This window comes from Cygnus olor, chromosome 4 (genome assembly GCF_009769625.2).
Source record: "Cygnus olor isolate bCygOlo1 chromosome 4, bCygOlo1.pri.v2, whole genome shotgun sequence".
NCBI lineage: Eukaryota > Metazoa > Chordata > Aves > Anseriformes > Anatidae > Cygnus > Cygnus olor.
In genome coordinates, this window is record NC_049172.1 from 35,708,402 (window position 1) to 35,734,874 (window position 26,473).

The 26,473-nt window shown below is 35.9% G+C and overlaps 2 protein-coding genes across 3 annotated transcripts in view; one reads left to right on the top strand and one right to left on the bottom strand.

The window, feature by feature from the left end:
• The window catches only part of ANAPC10 (anaphase promoting complex subunit 10), a 118,012-nt gene that overhangs the window by 77,694 nt on the left and 13,845 nt on the right, over positions 1-26,473 (top strand). The gene's annotated exons all lie outside the window — the stretch shown is intronic.
• LOC121068989 (hedgehog interacting protein) overlaps positions 15,345-26,473 on the bottom strand; it is a 72,204-nt gene continuing 61,075 nt past the window's right edge. Inside the window, 3 exon segments of the mRNA XM_040554604.1 lie at positions 15,345-16,773; positions 16,776-16,823; positions 19,354-19,502. Of these exon segments, the coding sequence (XP_040410538.1) occupies positions 16,631-16,773; positions 16,776-16,823; positions 19,354-19,502 (340 nt within the window). The 3' untranslated portion in view covers positions 15,345-16,630.

Here is a 26,473-nt window from a genome sequence, read left to right on the forward strand (position 1 = left end):
TCTTATATTTTGTCTCTTCTGATTTTTGCCCTTTTTGTATTGAAACAGTACAACTATTGATAAAAAATAAAAAGAACCGTAAAGCTATCATAATCAAATTAAAGTCTTGTTTTGATCAAGATACAAAGCATGTGTAAACTGCAGCACTTGCAGTTTTGTGTTCAGAGCGTGCCATTGCTTACTCCACTAGTTTAGAGTCCAGCACTTAAAATGCTCCTCTTTTTCATACACAAGAATGTACCTCCAGCCCATCAAACTATTTCCTTGGGAAGCTGTGGTTCACTACAAGACTACCGAGTTAGTGTTCTAACCTGGAAATGAAAGGAAAGCAGAAGCTGAACTGTTTGAGAAACTGGCATGGAAAGGGATTACCCTGTCTCATTTTCCCCAAACCACATTCTTCTGAAATTACGCTTCCACTGACAGTCCCCACCCAGGCAGTCCTTCTCCCAGATGAGGTAAAGGAAGCCACCATCAAGCTGAGCTAGAAGCTGTGTTAGGCATCTCTTAGTTGGAAGCCTCTCTTAATTACATCACACCTGGCCATATTTCAGAGATTAATGAACAGCATCTTGTCAGTTTTAATATATCACAGTGCTTTAGTTTACATTGACGATGTAATCATAAATTCCCTGAGCTGTGAACTACACCTTAAGGACTTGCATGGAGTTCTAAGAAGAAATGGCTATAAACTAGAGAGTGTGCCAGTTTTGAGAAAAACCTGCAGATTTTCTAGGACATTAGGTTTCAAAAGAAGGATTACACACAGACTAAACAGAGTAGAAGTCATAAAAATTTAAAGACATCACAAATATAAGATCCTTTTTAGGTATGACAGAATAGTAAAGGAAATTTATACTGAATTATACCACCCAAGCAGACCCATTAATTAATGTAATGAGAAAATATGTTCCATTTCCATGGAACTAAGCATTTGACACTTTCAGAAGGGGGTGAGGTGAAAGCATATACTTCACCACTCCTGAAATTCTCAGATTTTAGCTTATCTATTCACATTCATATTTGGGCTGCTTAAGTGTTTGGATACGTCCTAATCAAGAGAGAGGAAGAAAAAATTACTGTGAGTGAGCTATGTGTCTAAAATAGTGTGAACGCTGCTTTTGCTGTGTGACTTTGAAAATTACATTTTATACTTGAACACTGTAGAGATTCTCACATCTTACTAGGAAATCACAAGTGAAAAAAATCTTTCTATTATTGAAAACCGATTCTGAAAATAATGTACAGGTGAAGCTTTTAACTCCATAAGCAGATGCTGTGTGCTCATTCCAACTGCTTATACTTTTAAAGTTGGCAAGTAGGGCAGTTTGGAGGACTGGGAAATAAAAGCCAGGCTTTCAGGGTGGTGCAGAAATCAATTTCCCATGCAAATGATTTAAAAAACCAGTTCCTAATCCCTGTTCTTAGGGGTTTATTCCATTCCAGTTAATAAAATATTCCCCTGCATATTATTTGGAAATTCTTATGGTCATTCCTTGATAAAAACAAACTGAAAAAAAAGTAAGTTTGATTCTTAACTTTTTTTGGTTTTTTGGATGCAAAATAGCTTTGGTACACATTCTTTTCATTTCACATCTGTGATGTCATGGTCTTAAGAGTGGGATACTGTACGAAGTAGCATCCTCTGCAGAGTGTTATGTAACTTTTCAGTTTGAATAGCAGCTTCCAGATGTTTCTGTCACTGTTTATTTGAAGAATTTTTGATAGATATGACTACCTTCTCCAGGTACAATTTAGACTTAATATGTTAGTCAGGCTCTATGCAAGTGAGGACCAAAGGCAACATTATGCTTTAATACAAAATATAACCATACCCTGGTTAACCATCATGACAGATCCATGTTACTCTGTTTCGTATGTTTTTTGAGTAGGACCTTCAGTTATCATTAGGCATTAGGTGCTGGACAAACACAGCAGTAAATGGTGTTCAATTTCTTCGTTGTTTACAGTGTAACTTAAACTAGTCCACGCATATGGCAAGGGCTTTGGAGAATTTTGTTCAAGTACAGAACAAAAATAAGTTGATGCTGAAGGATTTTCCATATTACAAATAAATATAATTATTATGCATGCAAAGTTTTAAGAGGGATTTCCACTTGTGTACAAGTCTGATCCAATTCAGTTAATCCTTTGATCTTTCAGAATCTTATCTTTCTTTTCACTTGTCAGTGGCAGAAAATGGACCTGCAGATCCCTTTTCTGTTTTGTGCTAAGCAGTTTATGTGCAGGGTGCGCGAAGCTGCACCGTAGCCAAAATAATATTTTGAATATTTGGTCACCATGGATTGACAGAAAGAAGGCCAAACCTCATGCTTTTATGGCCTCATTAAAAAGCAGGAGATTAGTAGTAATAGCTAACCTGTCTGTGTGGTTGAAATGCAAGGTAGCAGGTTGAAATGCAGGTAGCTTCAAAATTTGAGAAGATTTTGTGTGTGTATTATGTTTGGTTCATATAAATACAAAATGGTTATTATGATGATTCTGTACTTGAAGATGCATTTCTAGCCCTAATAAATCTGAAGTCCGTAGGGAGAAGAAAAAAAAAAAAAAAAAAAGAGATGCTATCTCAAGTGTACAGGGGCAGTGTAGCTTATCCCACCGAAAATTCTTTCTAGTGGAGTGCATTCCAGATTATACATACTGTATCCATACTCAAATGTCAGGAAGTTGTTTTTCTCACAGATAGGAAGTGATGTTCTCACTAGTTCCTAGGCACATAGAGCTGTCAGACGAAAATAGCTGTTGGATAGCAGGATACTAGTCTGACCACCATTCTGTAGTCTCTCTTCATTAAAATGGCAGCATAATTGCGTAGATTTGGTATTATTCATTACTGTTGTGAAACAGTTTGCTTCTTCGCACAGAATTAAGCATCAGAAATGGATGAAGCTTACCAACTGAATGAAATGACTATTTACATTAGCATTGTGATGGGCTCTAAGCATGGAAACTAATGCCCCAAAGACTTTTTGGCTTAGTGTTCTCTGTATGCTAGTTGTCTACCAGCAGATTGTCTAAACAAAAATAAAGCCAACTCAATGTTTTTCTCCTGCCACCGCTACTAGAAATAATTATTTCAGTGTCAGTTTTTCCCCTGCAATGAGTGATAATTTTCTGATCTGTGGAAGGTTTTACTTAAGGCAGTAATGATACTAAAGATGATTTTTCAGCTGTGTCTACACTGCAGTTAATAGTGACTGCAGCACATTGTGGAAATTTCTGAGTGACAAGTCAGTACGCAGTTTAGGAGAGTGGTCCGCAGGTAAAAATAGTTGTGTGGAGCTTCATAGGCTCATCTGAGATGTTTCTTTGCTTCTCTAGACTTGCTGATTTTGCTACTGGAATGCTGCTTATACTCGAGCTGACTTAAAGCTATCTCACACATCTCTACAACTCAGTAGTCACTAAAATCTTCAGCAACGACGTATCTTCACTTTCATTTCTTTTCCTAAGATAGAAACACTTAAGCATTTTCTTTTACCTGTTGGAAAGATGCAAGAAGGGATTCATTTCATCTTTTTTTTTTTTTTAATGTCTGAATCTCATAATCTGACAAATCTTTCAATTTGAGCTTTTCATAGGGATATTTATTTGTGAGGGAGCTGAAGTTTGAAACTCACAGTGGTAAGTTAGCCACACACCAATGAAGCTGACAACCCCATTACCATCTGAGCTTGCCTTCCTGAAGACTGTTAGAGTGGGTTGGTGCGCTGGCACCACCAAAATCACAGGCAGAGCTCCTATGAACATCAACAGATCTGAATTTACACCTCGAGCTTTTTGTCAGGAGGATTTTGAAAAACAAAAGAAATCATTTCTAGCTCTCAGGTGATTTTTTTATATTGGGGCTGTCTTAACAGTCTATGTGATTTTTTTTTTTCTTTTTAGTCCTCTCTTCTTTGTAAATGTGTGCCTGTGATAAGAACTGGGGCTTTTATCATGGGATAGCAGAAAATAATTAAAAAACACAGATTATTCCCTGTAAACATACGCTTTGGGCCACGTCCCTAAATTCTTTTGCAAAACTTCTTGGAGATTTCAAGAAATGCTCTGCCACAGTAAGAGATAAATGAAGGAAAGAAAGTATTCTCAGAGTTGCCTGTTGAAAATGGACCAATATGGAGTCAGTAGAGGATCACAGAGGCAGAAAAGGGAGTTTGACTCTCAGTTGGAAGAGGAAGAACTTGCTTCCTGGAGTGCATATAACTGAATTTTTGAGCAGAACTATTTTAGGAGCAGAACATTAGGCCATTCTACTTTCTGATAAGCTTTCAAGGTGAGAAGATTCTGACTCTGTTCCTCTCTCTCTTCTTTTGACACTCTGATTTTTATCATTTCTGGGTGCTTCGTAGCTTCAATTCAGCCAGAAGGGTGGCAGTCAAAGCAATTTCTTGGGAAGTAACCAGAGGAGTTTAGATCCACCTCTTTCTATAGTAGTGTTCTTATCACTGAACTGGCACCACCACCCATGAAGTTAATTGAGGTGCTGACTATGACTAACTTTTTCAGGATTCTCCAAGGTCTCAAGCAGGCTTTGGCTGTTATATGTCTTATCCTAGCTTGCTATTAGGAGGAGATAACCATCTACCTCCACATTGTTCAGGTACTTCTGAGGATGTATTCCAGCCAGAAAAATTTCTAGCCAGATTAAAAGGTGCGTAGTGAATTCAGGTGCCAGAAAATTTTAGTAATACTGGAAATTGGGCAGATTGTTTTGTTGTTTGGGATTCTGAAGGATTTACATGCCTGGGACTTTATTTGAGTGGACCAGACATCAACAGTGCGTAGTTTGCTGACTGCTTATTTGTGAGCTAAAACCCTGATAATTCCACAGAACTTCCATCAAAAACAAAAAGCAATAATTATAAACGCAAAATCAATATGATTCTAGTAGTTCACAGGGGACCTCTTAGACATTAATCTTTCTAGTCATGCATTTAAAGAAAACTCAGAACATGTCAGACAGATGTATTCTCTGGAATAATTTTGATAAGCTAATATGGTAGTGAGTTTCCTGGTTGTTTCCTGGTGCTTCTGTTTAAGTCTCCGTGCAACTCAGACACTTCAAGACAATTTTCCTTCTGCATAACCATCTTGAAAAAAAAAGCACAATTGATTAAGTACCTTTACATTCCTTATTTACACTAATGTAAAACCAAACGGTTTTGAATAAATGCACAGACAATGCATGGGGTATTACGCATGTGTGTGTAGCTGCATATTTCTGTTACAGATATAATAAGCAACAGGTATATGTAGACTGTACAGCTATGCATCTTGAAAACGTCATTTTTCAAGCTGACATAAGTGCCTTCTGATGGCTTCCTAGGCAAGATTTATGATGAGGCTCTCTAGGGATGAATTTCTTAAAAAAATAAAAATGACTTCGACCACATTTATTTGATATTACATTCGTAGGTGTAAAATAGCCGTTTATAGTTTCACTTGTCCACTTCCCTTGCTCTGGATCTGCCTCCCTGATCAAGAAATTCAATAGCTATTAAAAGCTGCAGCTGTACTAACAGTCTTATGCTTTATAGGAGGCATTTTGCAGCTATTACTTTAGAACAGACGTTCCTTGCCAGTACAGATGTTGCGTCTACCTTTTCATAAGCACTTTATCTGCACCATGGGCATTGCATTTCTAATGTTTGCTTGAAATTGCTAAACACACTCCATAGCTGTAATTTATTTGGGCTGTTGCAGTTTAAAGACCTGAGGGCTAGGTCTGCACCTGTTCTATTCATCTGACCAGGAAAGCACTAATTCTACTGCCTAAGTGTTTGTTGAGTTTAGATCTCTTCTTTATAAATCTCATGAACCAAATGCAGCCTGTCGATTCACACATATGTTCCCCTTCCCTGAGGTGGAAATTGCTTGCATATATATCACCAAATTTCATTTTTCTAATATCGAAGGGAGAGCATACTGCTAATGGAGGACCAGCATTCAACTCTTACATTCCTTTCCTCAGTTAATCCATCTCCGAGTAACCAAACCTACATAGTGAATGATGAAACGTTTAGAAGTGTGTGTGTAAATGGAGCAAATTCTGCTAGTATGATGACACTGGCTTCATTGTGGAAAGTACAATGATGGTACTGATATCAGCAAATTTGTATTAATGTAAGATGAGTGACAGTTGAAGAAGTCTGTGATTTTGGCAATCTCCTAAGTAATAAAAGATAAATTTTAAATGCTGAATGTTGAACCAGTATAAGAACCCTTCATTCAACTGTTTCAGCCCAAAATTTTGGAAATCAGACAAAAGCCAGCCTAGCTTTGAAAGACAAAATCTCAGAAAAAAAAAACTTAAAAAAACAGAAACCACCCCAAACCAACCAAACAAGAAAGCCACTGTTCAGTGAGGTTTTTCAAAACCAAAGCTATGTCCCACTTTGCCCAATTCTGCCAGAGATGTATGTCATATGTAGACATGTCATCAAATATGACTCAAACCAACCCTTCCCCCAAAATAAATAAATGCAACCACATAGACCAAATGATTCATTGGCATTTTAAAGATTCTACCCGACTTGCTTGTGGTGCATTTTTAATTTTGAGTTAAAACAGGAGTTGATCTCTTACTTAGTATTTTTGTTAAAACGGAAAAAAAACAACCACTTATGCCATAATCAATCTTCTTAAAAACTTGTAAATATTTAGCAAATTTATTGCAATAGAATGGAGCAGAATATCTCTATAAGAGAACAAATAAGAACAAATAAGAACAAAAGAATTAAAGAATGGAGCTATATGTGGAAATAAAGAGAATGTAATAAAATGACAAGCTAATTTGAAGTATATATTTTGGGGATAGTGGTTAAATACTGAAGCAAAGATATTATTAGTGACTACATTACTAAAATGAAATGCTTCAGAATTGTGCATTTAAGGACTGAATTCCATTTGAAAGTTGCGATGACACTGACAAACCACACAAGCCACATTCAGGGGGCCAATACTTCATCTAATTCATTTAACAGCAGAACAGAATTTAGCCCTTTATATTTAGGATGTCACCAGAAGCTCTAGCTAGAATTACAATCTTGCTGTGCATGGTTGAGTATATATAATTCTTTATGTAACATTCATGTGTTATGTGTTGTAAAAGAAATGAAAGGTAGCTGTTAATTCCAAGGCTTATAAATATGTCAGTGGGTTTTCATAATGTCTTAATAAATTATAAGAACAAACTCAAATGACTCATGATGTCACCAGAACTACATGCTGCACTGTATTTTTTACAATTATGTAGTATACCTCACAGGATTCTTTTACTTTCTACGTGAATATGTAGATCCTACTAAAAAGTTAAAACAATCCTTGTTGATTTCTTCATTCTTTTTTATTTGCCATCTTTCGGCTGTTTTCTTGTTCTGAGCCCTTCTTCAAATTAAGGAAATTCATCTCTTTACGAAGATGTGTTTAAAAGAATATTGCTGCAACTGATATATTTATTCATTGAGAAGCTGAAAGAAAATACAGTTTCCAAATATCCTCAAATTTGGGTGAAGTTCAAGTTTTCCTTGGATCTTAGTTCTCTGGCTGGCCACCATTCTGTATCACTAGTGGTATAACTAGCTGAAAAATGGAAAATAAAATTCATGAAAATTTCAAGACTGTTTTGGCTTAGATCTGAAGCGTAGAGATAGCACCCATATCTTAGTGTCAGTACTGCTTCATTCTTTAATCTAAAAAATGAACACAGGATGGGCTGAACACTTTATGTAAGTTAAATGTATAAGACTAATATTCAACAGCATTTCAAAACCACCAATGTAAACTTAGTGTGTAAAGAAACCCTTGGTTCTTTAGTGCTCCCTGTCTAAACTGTTTTTTACTCTCACAGGTATAAGTTACAAGTGCAGTTTGCAATTATGTGTCATGATTAAATGTTCCTTCATAAAAATATATATATAGAGAGAGAGAGAGAGAGAGAGTGATCCTGCTCCCACTGATATGCTTAGGTGTTGATTCAATGGAACAGAACCTGTTACTTGAGATGGGGAGAAATTGAAAGAATCCAGTATTACTTTCATTTTTTATGACCCTTATTTAAATCACTGGAAATGGTACGTCTGAATTTAACATATATTTATCTGATGACTTGCTTCTCTGAAGAGAGGATCTTCTCTGAAGATATTAAATAAAGAAAACAAAGAAATAACCCCCAGTGTTTCTCTCGTATGTACTGAACTAGTTCTTCAACATATATATACTCCAAAAGCCTGTACTGGAAATTCCCTTGTTCAAGCTGTCTGTCCATTCACATACTGCTTGCAATGAAACAGGTATCTTTTCAATATGGAGGTCTTAATTTTTGCTCTCATTTATCCAGAAGCAAACAGGAAACCCCATTCCAAACTTCCCATTCCAAGAATAATAGCAGTGTTCAGAAACATTTTATAAAAGCATCGTAGAATTTATATAAATAAAACTAGAGTACATTTCAAAGAATATATAAAATGCTGACATTTAGCTTTTACTGCAAAGATCAAAGAGCCGATTTAAAATTAAAATTGTCATGAATTTAAATTATGCATTTAGTCATAATAAAAATATTAAAAAGAAAAAAAAATAAAGCAGCACATATACCTTATATTGTAAGATAAAGTTTAATATATTTTATTAGCTTAAGGGACACAGAATAACTATCTATCCAGACTTCAGGCATGCATTTACATAAATATATTAAATTAAGAAAAGCAATTATACACTTAACATCCTTTTGTCTAAAAAATCATTAAATCCACAGATTAACAATAAATCCAACTCTATGCATTTATCACTTCCAGATACAACTGTTCCGTTTCTCAGATATTACACAAATACATTTGTTAGAATTTATATGCATTATACATATATTATATATTACATAATAGTGTGTATACATACATGGTGTTCAATAATATAATAATAATTTGTACTTTTTATAGCACTTCTCATTTGAAGAGCTCAAAGCGCTTTACAAGGATTGGTTTCACTAATTTTTAGATGGAAAGTGGAGGCACAAAGATGCAATTATTTAAGGTTATATGGAATTTGTGACACGCAGTAACTGAATTCTCTTGCTTTGAACTTCAGCCATGCTGTCTCCCTAAAAAGAATACACCTATAGCATACGTAATCTACGTAGGTAGACTTGCAAAGGCTTGTAAGGTCTCAAACCAAGAAAGCACTTAATTATATTAATAATGTTAAGCATATGACTTTAGTGAGATTCATATGCTTAAAATTACTAGTGTGTTCCAGTGCTCTGCTAGATTGGTGCCTGTATATGCTTAGTAGTATAGTACAGTCTATAGAAGATACTTAAACGTAGTTTGAATGGTATTTTCTAAACTAGTTTCCCACATTTCAAATGTACATACAGTACCTGATGGCTACTATAAAATAAAACTACTTGAACAGAGGAATATCAGAAGAGTTATGTTCTCAAGTGACAGATTTTTGTTATTTCCTCTTCCTTTCCTGCTTGGCTCCCATTAAAATCTAATTGTTCTCAAAAGGGAATTGAAGTTTTCATTCCGTAGTATATTTTGTGGGGGGCAGCTAATAGCATTTCTGGATAATTCACAGGGTAGAATTACTGCTTCTGGTATTAACGGTGATCACTACAAGATACATCTGGTGACTTCATACCAGATGGTTTCTGTTCTCAGTATATCCTGATAGGAATTTAGAGCATTCTGCACACCAAAGTTGACTCCACCTAGAGTGTTTTTCTTTTAGTAACTCCTCTTAGGAGCATTCAGCAAATGGGATTTGGTTGTCACTGCCTCATCATGCAAACCACCTTTTTCTTGTAGAACAAAATATATCCTACACACAAGCACACAAAAACCAAACAGCCACCTCTCTGCTTTCTTCCCACTCAAAAAGATTGTGAATGCAGCCACCGCATATATTCATATGCTTTAGCTGGCACCTTCTTTCTGAAATTTCCAGGAATTTAAACAATTTTTATTGAAAGATTTTTTTCACTTTTCTTTTAATTGCAAAATGAAAATAAATGGGAACATCTCATAGATTGTAAAAGGAACTTGACTATATGATATGTGGCACCCTACTGATCCCTTATAACAGATGGAAAGTTGTTTTTTTATCATAGAAATAAAACTCTTCTCCAACAATGTAGCTTGCTGTTTGAGCACATTCTTAGCAATAATTTCTGATATTTTTATTTTGGAAGCCAGTGTGTGTACAGTACACAATAGGCAAAAACACACATTAAATTGATATTATATAAAATATTAATTTTTGTGACTTCCTATGGCATGAAATGATCACTAGAATTACGTGGTTTTGGTGCGTGGAGTTCTGGTAAGCAGGTGTGCCACTTGGTTTTAAAATCAAACTGTACAGCATAAAGTAAAGAAAAAGCTCCCATGGAAACCTGTGGGAGTTTTGTTTGGGTTAGGGGATAACACGATAATCCTTTCCCAATATGTAGACTAAATTAGTAATTATTAATAACTCATGAGTGAACTGAAGGAAAAAGGTTGATGTGTCCGTTGAACTATTTATACAGAGCTATAAAATAGTAATGTTTCCCATATAGAAGATAAGGCATTACTAATACTGTCCGATTAGTCAATCTACACAGTGTAAATCTATACAGAATTGCCATATTGTTTTCTGTTGTGTATTTTACATCATGATAAATCCCTATTGCACAGCAGTAATTGAAGTCAATGAGTACAAAGGCAAGCAGATAGATCCTTTGCATGTAGAATACCTACTCAGGTCTAATCCTGCACTTGCTTACATCTGTTATTTTAGTACTTTGAGTAGTGTCATCGCTTTCAGTATTGCCATTTTTATTAGTAAGGATGGGAACAAAATTTTTTGTTGGATTAAGGTATAGTCTTGATTGAAATATTACACCATTCCTATTTAACATGTGAAGAAAGGTTTGAAAATATGCCTTATGTTGAATGGAGTCTTTGTAATACTGGGCTCAAAACAGTTGCAGGAACTCATCCATTGATGTCTCTGAGCACTGGGATGCCATCCCCTCTGTGGGGGCTCTCTGGGGCCCTGTCTTATTATGTCTATTTCATAAATGGGACCACTGACTTATTTAAATTACTTTCCTGCTTAGTGGCATACACTTAAATATTTGAAATAAGCACATACGTGTGAAAGAGAAAAGATGTGAGCTAATTGCTCAGTGCTTTTGAAGAAGTAACAAAATGTTTGGCAGATTTAACAGAATGCTTTGTGTAGCAGTTGGCAGTACCTGTAAGGAAACTCAACAGGATCGGATATGCTCACTACTTAAAGACAGGCCTGAAACTGCAGTCTTACTCTGGAAAACCTGAGTGAGTCTAATGACTATAGATGCTAACAGAGAGGCAATGGGTGCAGTGATGTCTGTAGTGAAGTTCTTCTGCCAGCTAAGTGTCTGTCTTTGAAGGACATTGTCCTATAATTAACGCAGTCAGTTGGAGATTTTCAGTTGACATCAATGGACCTCAAATTGGGCCCTCAAAGAAAGTTTGAGGTAATCTGCACTGAGCTTTCAGGTAGCTTCTGCTGTTTCACAGCTATATTCTGAAAAGTAAGCTAGTAGTATTTCACTGAATTGCTACCCTTTTTAAAGCAAGGAAAATTTAGCAAAACTTTTTTTAGTGTTTCTACAGCATTTTTCTTTGAAATTAATGGAAATATTTATCAGGTTTTTGTAGCCCAAATTCAGATTATTTGGTAGGTCTTTACTGCAAATTTGGGTCAGAATAAATTTAAGATGTTGACTGCCTTTTTGGCAAAGTTCTTAGTGATAATACTATATTTTTTTAATTTGAAAAATGTGAAATGTTGGTCATTTTTTAGTATAATGAGAAGGGAAAAGTTAGTTTCGATTTACTTCATGACTCCCTTCCCTTTCTTCTACGACAATAATCAGCCTGGCCAGAAGATCAATATGGTATTATTCCTAACTGAACTGATACGCAGTTAAAATAAAGGATAGTAACTTAAAATCTTCAGTATGCTTTTAAAAGGATTTATGCAGTTAAGGAAAACTAAGCAGAGCAGGATGTCCTCAGAACTATTTTTCCATGTGGGCCCATCTTCTAAATGCCCATTTCATAGAATGCCCGTAGAATCACACATACGAGTATTTGCAGTTTAATGGGACGCCACACCTGTGAAAGATTTACTGGAGCTGAAGTGTTTTAGGAATCTCACTTTTGCATATTTGTACATGAAAAAGTCCTCATTTCTGATCCCAAATTAGAGAAAAGAGTATAATGAAAAAGGCAACGTTTCATCATCTTGGAATGTTGTTCTGCTTTTTACTTGAGTCATGCTGTGTTACTGTATTGAAATTGGTAAATTTCTGACTAGTGTAGTGACTCGTATAGTGAACAAATGCTTTCTCCCTTCTTCTATCTTCAGTACAGCTGATGCTGAGCACTGGAGTCTGTTACTCCTGAATCATTATACACAGTTAATGGCCATCTCCAGCCAATTACGGCATTAGAAGTCACTATAAAATGACAAGATTCTGTGGGGGCAATCAAAAGATAAGAAACGCATCTTACGGGGAGTCGTCCTTTGATGCATATATCTAGTACACAGTTTGGAAAAAAAAAAAAAAAAAGAAAATGCAACACCTGCAGCAACCAGTTATTGATCTTTGCTATAGTTTCTAGGAAGGAAGGAGCTACAAAACTGAAATGTAGAGAAGTGAACGAAAGGAGATAAACGAAGAGCTGTCATGGTTGCCAACATAGAATTTATATTCTTATTTATACCTAGCTTATACTTTGGATGCATGAAACAGAATAACTTGTGAGGATTTAAAGGTACAAAGAGTCTGTATCTGTGTCCCTGACTGTTAATGGAAGAAATATATTTCCTTGAGGGGAAGAGTTTGGGATAATATTTCTTAATGGAAACATTAGAAAAGTGTGCTTAATGTTTTTTTGATAGTTTGTTCGTTTGTTTGTTTTTCTGAAATGGAGTAAACCAATTTGGAGCTGATTTAGCATCTTTTTGTCTCAATACTTATCTATGGAGTAAGAACGTTTCTCCTTATATTCAAATATAGCCTTTTTTTCTGATCGGTAGCATCTTAAAAATAGAAGGATGAAGGTTTTCCATCCTGAAATAATAAAACGAGGGTTGAAAACTAGCATACATCAGGAATAGAGTTACTTTTTTGCAACAGGTATATTATTCTTTTTTAACAGTAGAAAGCCTGAAAGAATGCTCGAAATGTACCATGTATTGGGACACAGAGAGGGCAGTATCTCACAATAAAGGAATAAGTGAATGGAATAAAAGATTAGGAGAGAGAGAGACAGAGACAGAGACAACTTGAACACATACATAAAATCCTTTCTAGAGGCCCTTATCTAATTGCCTCATTTATCTAGTTTCATTTATAAGCTCAGTTTTATTCTGGGACACTCGCAGAGATTGTGTGAGAATGGCTGTAGAATGACCTAACTGGCAACGGGCTTTCTACAAACCCTTTTTTTTTTTTTTTTTGTATGCCAATTCTCAGGGCAATTACTGCAGTTGCCCTTTTTATATTAGCATCTTGGGTGGTTAGGCCTAGGGTTTACTCACTCTTTTAATAGTATAATTTCTTTTGATAAATAAGCAGTTGGGATTTTTGTGTTCTTTTTTTGAGAATACTTGTTTTCCACTGGGACTTCCTATGTATCCATGTGGGCTTAAAGCAGATGCCTGCTTTCACATGATACAAAAGATGATTTAAAAATGAAGCAGAACACTTTCCATAAGCTATTTCCCCTTTCTCTCTATTCTTCATTTAGATTACTTCTAAGTTTTGAATTTTTGATTGAATGACTGAAACATTTTTATTTTTTTTTAAGAAATAAACTGAAATATTTGCTTCAGTTTTAAAAGTGATTTTCTGGCTGCAGTGCAGTTGATGAGAATTTTTTTTTATGCCATTGATTTGAATGAGCCCTGGATTTAATTCTTAACCTTTAATGAAATTTCATTTCCTGATTCCACTAGTAGATTAAATTGTCTTTATTATTAAGATGAAAACTGTATGGTCATTGTTATCCCTCTTTTCACAACTGTGGCATATACTGGCTATATACATGACTATAGAATATACATTACTGGGGATCTTCAATTTATGTACAGCCCACTTTTTTTTCTTTTTCTTTTTTTTTTAAGTCTCTAGGAATGAAGCAGTGAGAAAAGAACTATCACATTTCCCCAGCCAGTTATTGAGAGTATTATGAACTAAAGTGGGGTTTATTTTTTTAATATATTCATTAAAGAAAGTGTTAAAGATGTTATCTCTGTCAGATATTTAAATGTTGCAAAAATACTTGAGTGACTTTCTTGCTTTGCTGATTATGAAGAGTGCAATAAAACTGCACTATCTGACAGGTTTAGACAGCTGGCTCATTCATGAGAAGTTCACATTTTTGTCACCCACGTTGAATAAGGGAAGATTAGATGGTAAGGTCAATTTACAAAAATGGTTGTCAGGACATTTTTTAATTGTAAAACTTTTTGTGATGGAATTCAGGAAAAAGACTAAAGGCAGAAAGCAGTGGAGACAAAGAGCTGCTATTAACCTACAGATGCTACTGCAGGGTTCATTTTAAGATTGGTCACACTGCTTAGCCAATGAAGTGTTGGTGTGACTATAAGGGACCACCCTTTTCTGGGGTGAGAGGGCAATTTGGTCTTCATGCTCATTTAATCCTGAGATGTCTTTCAATGGACTGTCAGTTGAATCTACATTGTGCAAAATTATGCATGCACTTTTTAATGCAGACCATTGTTCACTAAGCACTTAACCAAGATCTCTCAACCAATTTCCATTTGGCATGAGGTCACTTGAACCCAAGCAAACATATATGGAAGGCAAGTGTAATTTTCTGTTCCTCTCAGCTGGAATGCTGAATAGAGATAAATACAAGTAACAGTTTTGCTGTACTTAAAGATTTAATATTTATTAAATGAAGACTGACAACTTTCCGTAAAGGAAAATTCATTACATGTCACTACCCTGGAAAGAGAATTTTGCTACTGGAGAGCAATATGGCTAGAGTATGCTAGAAGTTATTGCCTAAAGTGTTGTAAACTGTTGACGCATGAGTAGCTGCGTATAAGAACCATTAGTGTGTGCATGCTGTGGCTACTCTACTCTCTTTTTACAGGCTAGATTTTATAAAAGCCAGGTAGTGCAAAGGAAATCTGATAGCCAGTAAACAGTGAACAAAGAAACTGCCAATAATGTCCCAGAGCTGGAGATAACAGGGCACCGATTCTGAAGATACATCTAATTAGAATATTAATACTTTAGAAAACCTAACTAGAGCATGTACACCATATTTATTGATACATTTACAAAAATTCAATTTTATGTTAGCTCTTCAAGGAACATTTACATTTAAAACCATATTTGGCAATAATTGTTATACGTTTTGTACAAGTGACATCTTACACAGCCAACACGTGCTAATGTGAGCTTTTGTCCAGTGAAGTTCCATTCAGTGTGAAATCTGTAGCAGTCTAATCATGTATAATCTGGCCCGTCCTGTTATAGTGAAAATCACTTTATGAACGCTTCTAACATATGCTGGAATTTTATTAGGATTGGTTGGTGGTTGTTTTTTCATCCGTCGTAAATGAATACAAGTTGACACAAGGATACATTTCTAGATTAGATCCACAACACAATAAAGAGTGTGTTTGCTCTCTTTCCCGTCTTTCCAATTAAGTTGGTGAAAAATGTAACTTTAGTATTATACAGGACATGGCAAAGCTGTCTCATCTAGGTGATGTCTATATTATAAAAATAAAATAAAATAAAATAATATAAATATGTAACATGAACCCAGTGCCCATTGTTAAATAAAATATATGATAAAAAGCAGACCTTCTAGGATGACTGGTTTTGAAATATGCGAGTATAATTTATTAAACACTCGAAACAATCTTGATATTAAGCTGCGATAACCAGATTTTTGCATCTATGCTAGATAAAGAAATGCGTAACATTCTGTAATAGAGTTACATTGATGAAGGTGAAGGTTACAGTCTTACAATGAATTGCCTAGATAGGAATGCATTAAGGAGATCTGAAATATTCTCTCATAACGTAGATCATTTCGCCTTAAAAACTGTTACAACTGGATTTCATTAAGTCCAGCAGTTTATACAGCGATGGTTCAAAACTGCTCTCTTATTGCTATAATCAGGCAGTTGCAGACACAAGGTTTCTGGGATGTCAGTGAATCCAAAATGACATCAGGAAAGTCCTTTGACGAAATTGTGGTTTGCAGTGGAATTGCTTTGTAAACTATTTCTCATGAAGAAATATATAAAAAAAAAATTCCACTACCTGTGAAACCGTATTTATGATAGTGCCCGCCCGTATATGTGTGCATGTATTGGGTATCTGTACATCCGTGGGGACATACAGGAATATTTACACACATACAACAAATTTATTGGCACATTTCTGGATACTATATTTAAATTAATAAAGTAAATCAAATCACCGTTATTTGTTGCAGGATAACCAACCGTCTTTTAAAAATGACAGGATTCAAAACAAATGCCCGTTGAAAGTGTAGTTTCCAAATAGTCCCAGAAACTATACAATATAGCTGGTTAGGTCCAGCAAATAGGATGTCATGTCTAGGATCTGATCAAGAATACCTGCCCTTGTCACTCTTCGGATGTTTCTATCCACTTGTTCACACTGGGGGCCGAGATAGCCTTTTTTACATAAGCATTATTAGGCCTTACACAGACACCTCCATGTCGACATGCTGGGTCACACTTTGCTGTGGGTAAAAAAAGAGCAGTTTCTAATTTCTTTCAAGTATCACAAAGCAAAAAGATACAATATGTATTCATTAAGAACTACTTTTCTGAACTTATAATGGTAAAGCACATAAATTAAAAACAAAATAGAAAGAATGAAATATTGGATGTTTCAAAATCATATTTTTGAAAGTTGTAGAATACTAGGGTGAGGAAGTATATTTTATGTCTGAGAGAATATCTCCCAGGACAAACTGTGAAAATCAAATAGGAAATTTTTGAAAATGTCCAATTCCTGTATTCAGGTGGGATTTTGGAGTGCATTGGAGACTCATCTCAAAAGATTTTAGGCTTCAAATATCATATCACTTAAACAAGACATACAAAATTGCTAGAAGTTTAGATAGTGGTGGTCTACGTCATCCCATATCTTATGACGACAAGCCAAAAAAGTCCTGAAGTTGCAGAGACATATCAGCAACTAACCACATCCAAACCGGCAAGTACTATATCACAGATAAACTTCTTACTCATGCAGAGTTCTGCACTACACTATTTCCTTAGCAGAGCAGAGTACAAGTGAGGCACAAAATGGGGTCCATTTGGCTCCTGAATAACTTAATCTTGGAATAAAATGGAATTAACATAAAAAAAAAAAAAAAAAAAAAAAAAAACAGAACGTATTTTAGACAGCTTTTATCAGTTAAGCTTGAAAGATTTCCCTATCTCTTTAGTCGATATTTGACAATTTACCAGTAGAGTTCTAGGTCAATCATCTTGCCCAAGTTTTTCAGATTTAAATGCTATATGAATCTGTAGCCAGTGTTAGCAAAAATAGTATTCATAACTTCCAGTTTTGAAAGTGGTCTCTTCTATGGCACAGACACTGCACTGTGATACAGGAACGCTATAATCTATTTACAAAGACTTATTTACAAAGACTTTACAAAGACTTACACTATACAAATAAAGTTTCTTGATTATTCATGAATTTCTTAATTACCTTAGATGGAAATTGATGCCTTGTAACTATTTTTTCTTATTTATATTACGTTTATAGCTTAAGCTTCAAGCTAGAACACCTCTGCTAAGTGCTGTGTGGGATACAATGAAGAAAACTCCTTAGTCTACATGCTTTTCTGCAGCTTTCTTGTACAAACTTGTATCTAACAAACTATCTATCAAAGAACAATAATTTTTTAAACAAAACAGATTATTCAAGATACATTCATGGTCACACTAGAGACATTTTTACTTTGAATTCCACTTGGACAAGGGCTGTAGAATGGACCTCATTCTCCAAATCTAGGCAAGGTCTGACTGACAAGTGGGGACAAGCGAAGCTGGGCTATCTGGCTGGATTACCTCATCCATTTCTCCAGCCTGCTTTTCTTGCACACTGTGTGATGCTCGGCTTATGCATCTTGTCAGTAGGATATATCGTTAGCGATTTCATCCATTGCATTTCAATCCAAACTACATCACTCCTGCTCATCAGTAAGAACTGCAAGGCTGCTGGAATTTACACTCCAGTCTGTAAGGGCTGCATGTCAACCTCAGTAGGGCCCTCCTGAGAGCCTTTCCAACCTGAAGTATCCTGGGGTCCATCACCTGATCCTTGCTTTGTCTTACTCTACAATTCTTCTCCTCTTTTGTCTTACGTCTGCATTTGACATCTGGTCAAACTCTCTGAGCAAATATGAGTCAGAAGACTGTGCTGATACATTAATAGCAGCTTCTGGTTCCCAGGCTTGCTCTGGAAGATCTGTTAGGCCAGAGTTATGCGGCTCAGCCACAGTAAGCACAGTCTCTGTGAGACACTGATAGCACAGCTGTGGCACTCAAGGTCACTTGTTCATTCCTCTCTCCCCTTTGGTGGCATACGCCACGTTCGCCATCCATTGGGTTTGATCACTGTCACTTTTTCAAGTGACTCTTCAAAGATAGGTTACAGCCACAAGATGGGAGTTAATGAAAGCACCACAGTTATTTGTGATGGATCACAATTACTTTCCGATTATTAGCTGCTTTGTGACAAGTTGTACACAGAATTCTCTAGAATTCTCATTTTAGTCTTTAGGATCAAAAATAAGAATGTACCAAAACAAATTAGTTGTATTAATTCACTAAGTGCAAAATATGCAGTAGTGACCTGCAGGCCTGATTTTAGTATCTTTCCTGACCAGGTATTCCTGTTTGACACGGACTGTGTAAGATTGCAGGCAGGAGCTCAATGTCCAACAGTGACCATATTATTGATTGCACTTCCTTTTATTTTACAGAATTGGTGTAAAAAGAAGAATGCTGTTGTCTGTCATACTTCTGCTCTCACCTGCATTCTGAAGTGGTTCCCATTGCATGAGATGTTTTGATTTGAACTGTTGCACTCACCTAAAGACTTATTCTGCTCCTACACCTCATGAGATCAGTATCTCTTTTATGATGTCTGAGAACTAAGTGTCAATGAAAATTTCTCCTAGCAAATTATTAAAAGCAAATTATGCCATGTCATTGCTTTATTCACTTGTTGCTATGAATCTATATACAAACCAGCTCTGCAGAACTCTCCTTCCCAGCCTTGATTACAGCAGCATTTTCCTGTGGGAGTGCAGTGCCCATTCCGACAGTGCCTTGAGCATTCAGATGTCAGTGTCTGTGCAGACTGAGCTGTTCTTTTGCATTCTTCAGGGACTAAAGGCCTGTATAAAAATATACGAACCAAGCGTGTAGTTAAAATTCAGGGTCAAGGAGAAAAACTGCTTTTGCACACGAAATTGAAAGTTGTAATTTTCACTCAGTATAGTTGTTTTAAGTGGCTTCTATAGGAACGCGTACAGCTTTCCACAGAAAGTATATTGATACAAAAGAAAAATCCAAATCTCATTTAATGCTCTCAGTTGGAAACGTGCATACTTTATCATGAAGCACATTCATTTCCTTGTATTCAGAAAGATATTGGCAATGAACATAGAATTCAAACTTTATTTTTTATTGAAGGCCTGATTCTCATTTGTGCTATTATCAGCGGTGTAAATCAGTGTTCTTAGAGGACTTTTTTTTCTTTTTTTTTCTCCAGAACACCAGTAAAATAAAGATGGTATGTTACATTGCAGAAAAATACAGTGTTACTTGCTATTCTTTCATATAACTGCCTTCAGAGGTCTTTTGCAAGATTAAATAATAGTTCTTGAGACTTCCTGAAGCTTGAATGTGGTAAAAAGAGCATCCCGAAGATCTAATCACGGGCAGCATATATCTCTAGAGGTTGGGAACTGAATTGCCTGTCAGCAGATTTCTTACGGTACTCAAGGTGTTGACTTCAGGCAGGCAGGCCCACAATAAATTTTTGTAATAAACCTGAAAAGCTCTCTTGCTTCCAGGCAACACTTTTACTAAGGGTAACTGAGCACTGGCACAGGTTGCCCAGAGAGGTTGTGGGGCCTCCCACCTTGGAGCTGTTCAAAACCCACCTGGACAACCTGCTGTAGGTGTCCCTGCTTGGGCAAGGTGTTGGGCCAGATGACCTACAAATATTTTTTGTCCTACAAGATATTTTGGATGTCCAGTATTTTTTATTTACAAAAGCACAGCATTATATTCCTTAACAACAAAGTATCTGTAGCATTTTAACTTAAGTCTGTCTTAACTGTTGATAGAATTTCAAAGTCTTTTTTTACATGGTTTTTTGAATTGAGCTGCTTGTCATGCTGACCACTTATTTTATTTGCGATTTGAATTCAGCAGCTAGAGACTGATAGGATCACCACAAGGCTACAGGTTCCAGGGACAGGTATCATGATTTGTCTGCACAGCAATAAATTGAGAAAAGAATGTCAGGATCTCCCAAGAGTTCTAAACAAGTAACTGAATGGAATTGTAATGGCAAATTAAGTTAATTACTGACAAATACAAAATGACTCATTGTCAAAGAAATAGTTTGAACTACTGCCATGCATTCCTAAACTTGAAATTTGTAGGAAAAAGATTCTACCAGTTTTATGGAGAGCTCCGTGAAACCTTGGCTAAGTGTCCAGCTAGAATTCAAAGAAAACAAAACAAAATTGTACAAGATAGTAAGAACAGAATAGAAGAGTACTAACATAAGTATTAAACCCCCAGCTATATGCAAGTAGCTGGAATAGCAACTTGTGTACTGGTTACCCTATCAAATATTAACATTCTAGATTGATACCCCTGTGTGAGCAAAGTAAAAGATCTTGATAGTCTTTGGAGTATGAGAAAGAAGGGGTATGTTGGAAAACAATGTGGAAATTAGTATGTGGAAAACAATGGCGGAAAAAAAAAAGAGGAGGAAAAATGGGGATTCTTGTTTACCTCCCATTTCAATGTCAGAACTATTGAGGAAAAAAATTAAGCTCAAGAAAATAAAATTGACTAGTTGAACCCATGGCTTCTAAGGTATCAAGGAAGCCCATGTTCTAGCAGCATTTTAAAAAGATATTTCTAAGCACAATGGGACCATTCAAAGTATTATTAGATAGGGTAAAAATTGTAAGAAAAATAAGCACATATACCTAATGTCACAGAATTCCCTTATTAGCTGACTGGACTTATATTTTTCCCCTATTTTGGCATGCAGCTTTTTAATGGTACATTACAGGGTTTCTTGCATTCTTCTTTGAAACAGAATAATAGAGTACAGGATCACTGGTTTGTTTCACCCTAGCACTTTCTCTGCTCAGGCTTAATTGCTAAGATGATTATTTAAACATCCATTCAGAACTGGTTGCCCAATGACATTAAGGACAGAAAGAATTTGTAGCTGCACCTTTCAGTGTAGCACCAAGTTCTGATTTCAAAAGCACTTTGGAGAATCAGATTCAAGCTCTTGTATTATTTAAGGTCTTTGAAGTATGCTTTGACACCTTTCGTGCAGCACATTTGAAACCCTTTTTTTGTGTTCACGTATTTCCACAGCTGTCTTTCAAATATAATGTTTTTTTTTTTTTTTTTGACCTGTAAGGAATTTCACTTCTATAGTAATGAGTGCATTACATATGCATTACATATGATCTGGTTAGGTAAGTTCCTACACTTAAAAATTATATGTGAGATTCACAGGCAGCACTGTTTTGAAAAGAGCTATACAAAATGATAAGATTTTCAGTTGAGACTTATTCAGATTTAAAGTAAAAAGATCTGTCTTCTAATTGCTACGTCAGGAAAAGAAAGGTGTAAATTTGTGTTGATTTCTTTACAAACATCTGCATAGGAGGCAACATTTTTAATTCATCTGTCTCAAAGCCCATTTCTTTCAGGTTATTTTAAACGGAGTCTTCTCTTTTGCTTGCTCAAACACAAGTACAGTACTGTGTTCAGCAGGAAGAATAACCTCAGGTTCCTGGAGCATCTCTTAGAAAAGAGCTCCAGTGGTATTCTTCAGCAAAGAATGACCTCACAAGTCACAGAGGTATTGTATTTGTGAAGACAATGATTTATTTTCTTAATAGATGCAAACTATTTATCTATGATAGTGCTGGAATATTTGGGTTCTTTCTATTCATATTTCATGAGGGAGGCAGAAATCATACTTTTTTTTTTTTGTATCCAGCACAGCATGGCTGGCCACTTTTATGATTTAAAGCTTTCTAATGCTTGTGGTGCTTGTGAATATAACCTTGCCTTTTATTCTACCATCAATCAATAACTTGCACTCATCAGCCTTGGATAATATTTATTAAAGGTGGGGTGGAGTAGAAACAAAGATGGAAAAAATTCTGGTTGGCAGAGTGCCTTAGGAGAAGAGTAATACAAATGGCAGCTGCAGCAGAATCCTTTTTGTGTGTGAGAAGAATTACTGTTTTTCCTTATTTGTACTATGGGAAAAGCCACACTTCTTCTCAGGATTTGAATGCCATTCTGGTACAAACACATATCATGAGAAAGTCTCTGCCCCACAATACTTACACTTTGCATTCTTAAGGCTTTAAGGGGTGGAAATTTTCAGGCTCAGTGTAAGTGTTTTGAACTGAATCTCACAAAGATAACATAAATCTCAAAACTGACTGGGACTTGATCTTTCCAGCACTTAGACAGCGATTTTGTTTATACAACTAGTGCTTCACTCTGTCTCTTGACGTGGAAAATGGAGGGGAATAGATGTAGCCCACCATGGGCTGGAGAGAATTTTTTACTTGTCTCCCTCAATCTATAAAACTCTAAAGGGTACAGCTTGATTACTCTTACAGTAAGCAGTATTTGGTCCGCAGAAAGTCAGCCAAAAATGTAGCTGATAATGACTATTTATATGGTCTGTACAATTCTAGTTATCTTAAAGAGCTGTTCATATATACAGTACAGTACAGTATATCTTGCTTATTAAAACATGCTTTCATGAAACTGTGTAACAACTCTAAATGTATGGAACATGGAGGAGAAGTCGTACTGGGGGCTGGGGCCCTTGCTGGGTCCCTTCACTGCCATGGTTAGTGAACTGAGAATTCCTGACTGTGCAATACGTAAAATAATTCTGACTACGTTACTGTAGCTGGTGTAGGAAAGTAGACTCTACTGTTAGTTTCGAGGCATACAAAAGTCTAATGTGCTTTATTAGATTAGGGTTCACATGTAATTGCTTAGAACTCCATGCTTTCCTTTGTTCAGCTTTTCTCAGCTCCCCTAAGTGTGCAGTGATGTGCTTGTTGTATGCACCAGCCTGTAACTCAGACATACGGAATCAATGCAAATGGAGGGTCAAATTCAGCAATTATACAATGGTACTGAACACAGCATAATTCCTCCATCAGGCCTTTGACACTATATTGAAAATCTCTACTATCCTGCTAAAGCGAAGAAAAAAAAAAAAAAAACAACAGAAAAAGAGACAAAATTCCTGGATGTTCGAATTTGAACAAGAGACGTGGCCATAGAAATCCTGATTGTGGTACAAAATATGTGGAAGAACATAATACTTCAATTAACTGCACACAAGATACTAGGTATCAGAAAGATGCCTAAGTATATCACCAAAGTTTGTGTGGGTTTATTTTTTTTCCCTTTATAAGGGAAAATGTCAAGAAAAAATAATTTTACTTCACTGTAATTTACTACTTGTCATAGAATAAATATAGCATCTCTTCAGGTACAGTTTCTAAAACTAAAAAGTATACCTTTAGTCCTGGGAGAGATGCCAAAAGCTCGTTACTTGTCTCCAGATTTACTACATGGGAATAATGTGGAAAAAACTCACAGCTTTTAAGATTTAAACTCAGCAGCATATCAAATTTATTCTTATATGGTATACTTGTTCATGACCTCTAGTCTTAAGAAATTCTGTCATGTTTGAAAACTAGTCCCTAGTGAAGCCTGTATCAATGTTAATAGCTAAGAGGTCAATGCAACTGCTAAACAGTTTGTATTACTGTCAGGGTGGTCATGAAAACAACACCTGCTGCATGAGCACTTGGCAGCTGGGTCAACAGGCACTGTGGGAATTTATCAATTTAGGGGGCCACTTGCATAACACTTTGACTGATGAATTGGGAAAGACTGGCTTACTGGGCTAAAGCTGCTCTATTATGTATGATTTCTTTAGGATGGCAGAGGCTTCCTGCAGGCTCCAGAAAATAAGCAAAAGATAAACTGAGCTGTTTTTTTTCCTTATAAAGTGATAAAAAGTGAGAACTCCTTAATAGCCAGTGCTAGAAACACTTAGAAAAATCTAAAAAAAAATCCCAAACCAAAACAAAAACTTTTACAGTCAGTGAGCTGTGATGTGATTGAAAAAAATCCTTAGGTTTTTCCATCGTGGTTACAAAGGAGTTTTTGTGAAGTACTTCTGTAAAGTGAAACTCTCTAGACTGGTATTTGCAAAAAGCTCTAATTTCTCTTTAGTGTCTCTTATGGGAATAGTAACTGCATGTGGGTAGGTAAATGAGATAAGAATTTTGCATGCTATGGCTAAACTAAACATAATTAGACATTAATTCTGGCTTTCCATTCCCTCAAATGATTTAAGGGATAGTAACTTTCTGAACAGAAAGAAATCACATGGCCCACCTGGGTTGGTGAGAGCATTCACCAACAAAATTGGCTTATTTGACAGTCAGCTTTAAGTAGTAGCTTCACAATATTTCTATAACCCATCAGAACTATGTTGATGCAGATTAGTCTAGTGCTGTATGTTTTGACTTGCCATTTCCATAGTAATTAAAGTCTTCAAGAAGGCTACACTTCCATAAATGCTGCTCTTACACCTTACCATCTAACACTCCTGACTCATGCTAAAAAGTAAAATCACGACCATTCTTGTAAAGAGCCTGAACAATGTCAACATGAGATATAACCTAGATATAGTCCCTTAACGTTTGAAATCGTTCTGTTTGGAAAGACTCTCGTAGTGGATATCCCAACAGTGGTGATGGAAAGGATGATAAATGGAATTACATACTCTGGAGGGGCATGAAAGAGGAGTGAGATGGTTTGAATCAAGTTCAAGTTTCAATCCTGCGGAAAGCAGCTATTCTGGCTGTTGATACAAAACATATTGAAATCCAGATCTATAAGGTGTTAAACACATGGAGAGGAAGAGGAATTCTTACATGTGCAAGGAAACTTATTAAGCTCCGCCTTCTTTTGTAAATATTAGCTGCTAGCTCCAGTGAGCCATGCTGGTCAAAACAGTTATTCTTCGGCTTTGGAGTCACGGTATAGACAGTGGCAAAAGCTTGTAACTTCATAGGGATTACAGCAGTGCATGAGTGTTCTAACTTCTCTGGTTTTAGTCTCATCTTTTAAACAGAAATCTCTTGCATTGTCTGTCACTTTGACTATTCTTCTCTGAATCTTTTTCATTTTATCTAGAATTTGCTTAGAAGTGAACATGGTCATAGTGTAAGTATTCTAACAGAAGACTTGAAAAGCCAGACTGTCACTGCTCTGCCACCTTCCAAAGTTATTTCTTTCTTTTTTTTTTTTTGGTTTGCTCCACTCTATGGTTTTCATAGAACACCTGGTAATAAGTTTGTATCAGCTATAATTTAAACATATCAGCAAATATTTCTTATTTAAATACGCATTTTTAATACTGCCTACATTTAATTTTCTACTCTCATGCTATTTTCTTTCCTAATAGGATTGTCTCCTATTTTCTCTGTTACTGACTGACAAGAATATTTGGGCTTATATACATTTTCTATATCACTGTTTACCCAATAATTTTTCTCTCTTTTTTTTTTTTTTAACCTAAATATCATTCATTCCTAGCCCTTGAAAGTATTTTACTTCTCATAACATTGCATTTTTTGACAGTTTTAACTTAGGAAACTCTTGTCTGTTAGTTTAACCAATTTACCTAATAGTAAGTGTTTGTAATTCTTCAGGTTTCCCTCATCTCCTGCAATCTGAGAGCTAAATATGGTATTACCTATGTTCTCCACTGTATTCAGCTGTGGTATTAAATAATAGATGTGTCATACGCCTGGTCTTTAAATTGTTTTTAAATTTTCTGTTTCTGACTTATCACTGCATTGCCTAATAGTTCCCACATACCAATGTGTCAAAATAGCAACCTTGTTTTGACGAGAAGGATTATTTAATTCTGGGCTTTTCATGGGAGGCTATTAAGTTATCGACATGAAGTATTTGGAGACCTGTTGGAGGGGTGAGGAACTAAAAAGAGGTTTCCTGTGGTATCTTGTATTCTATGTTT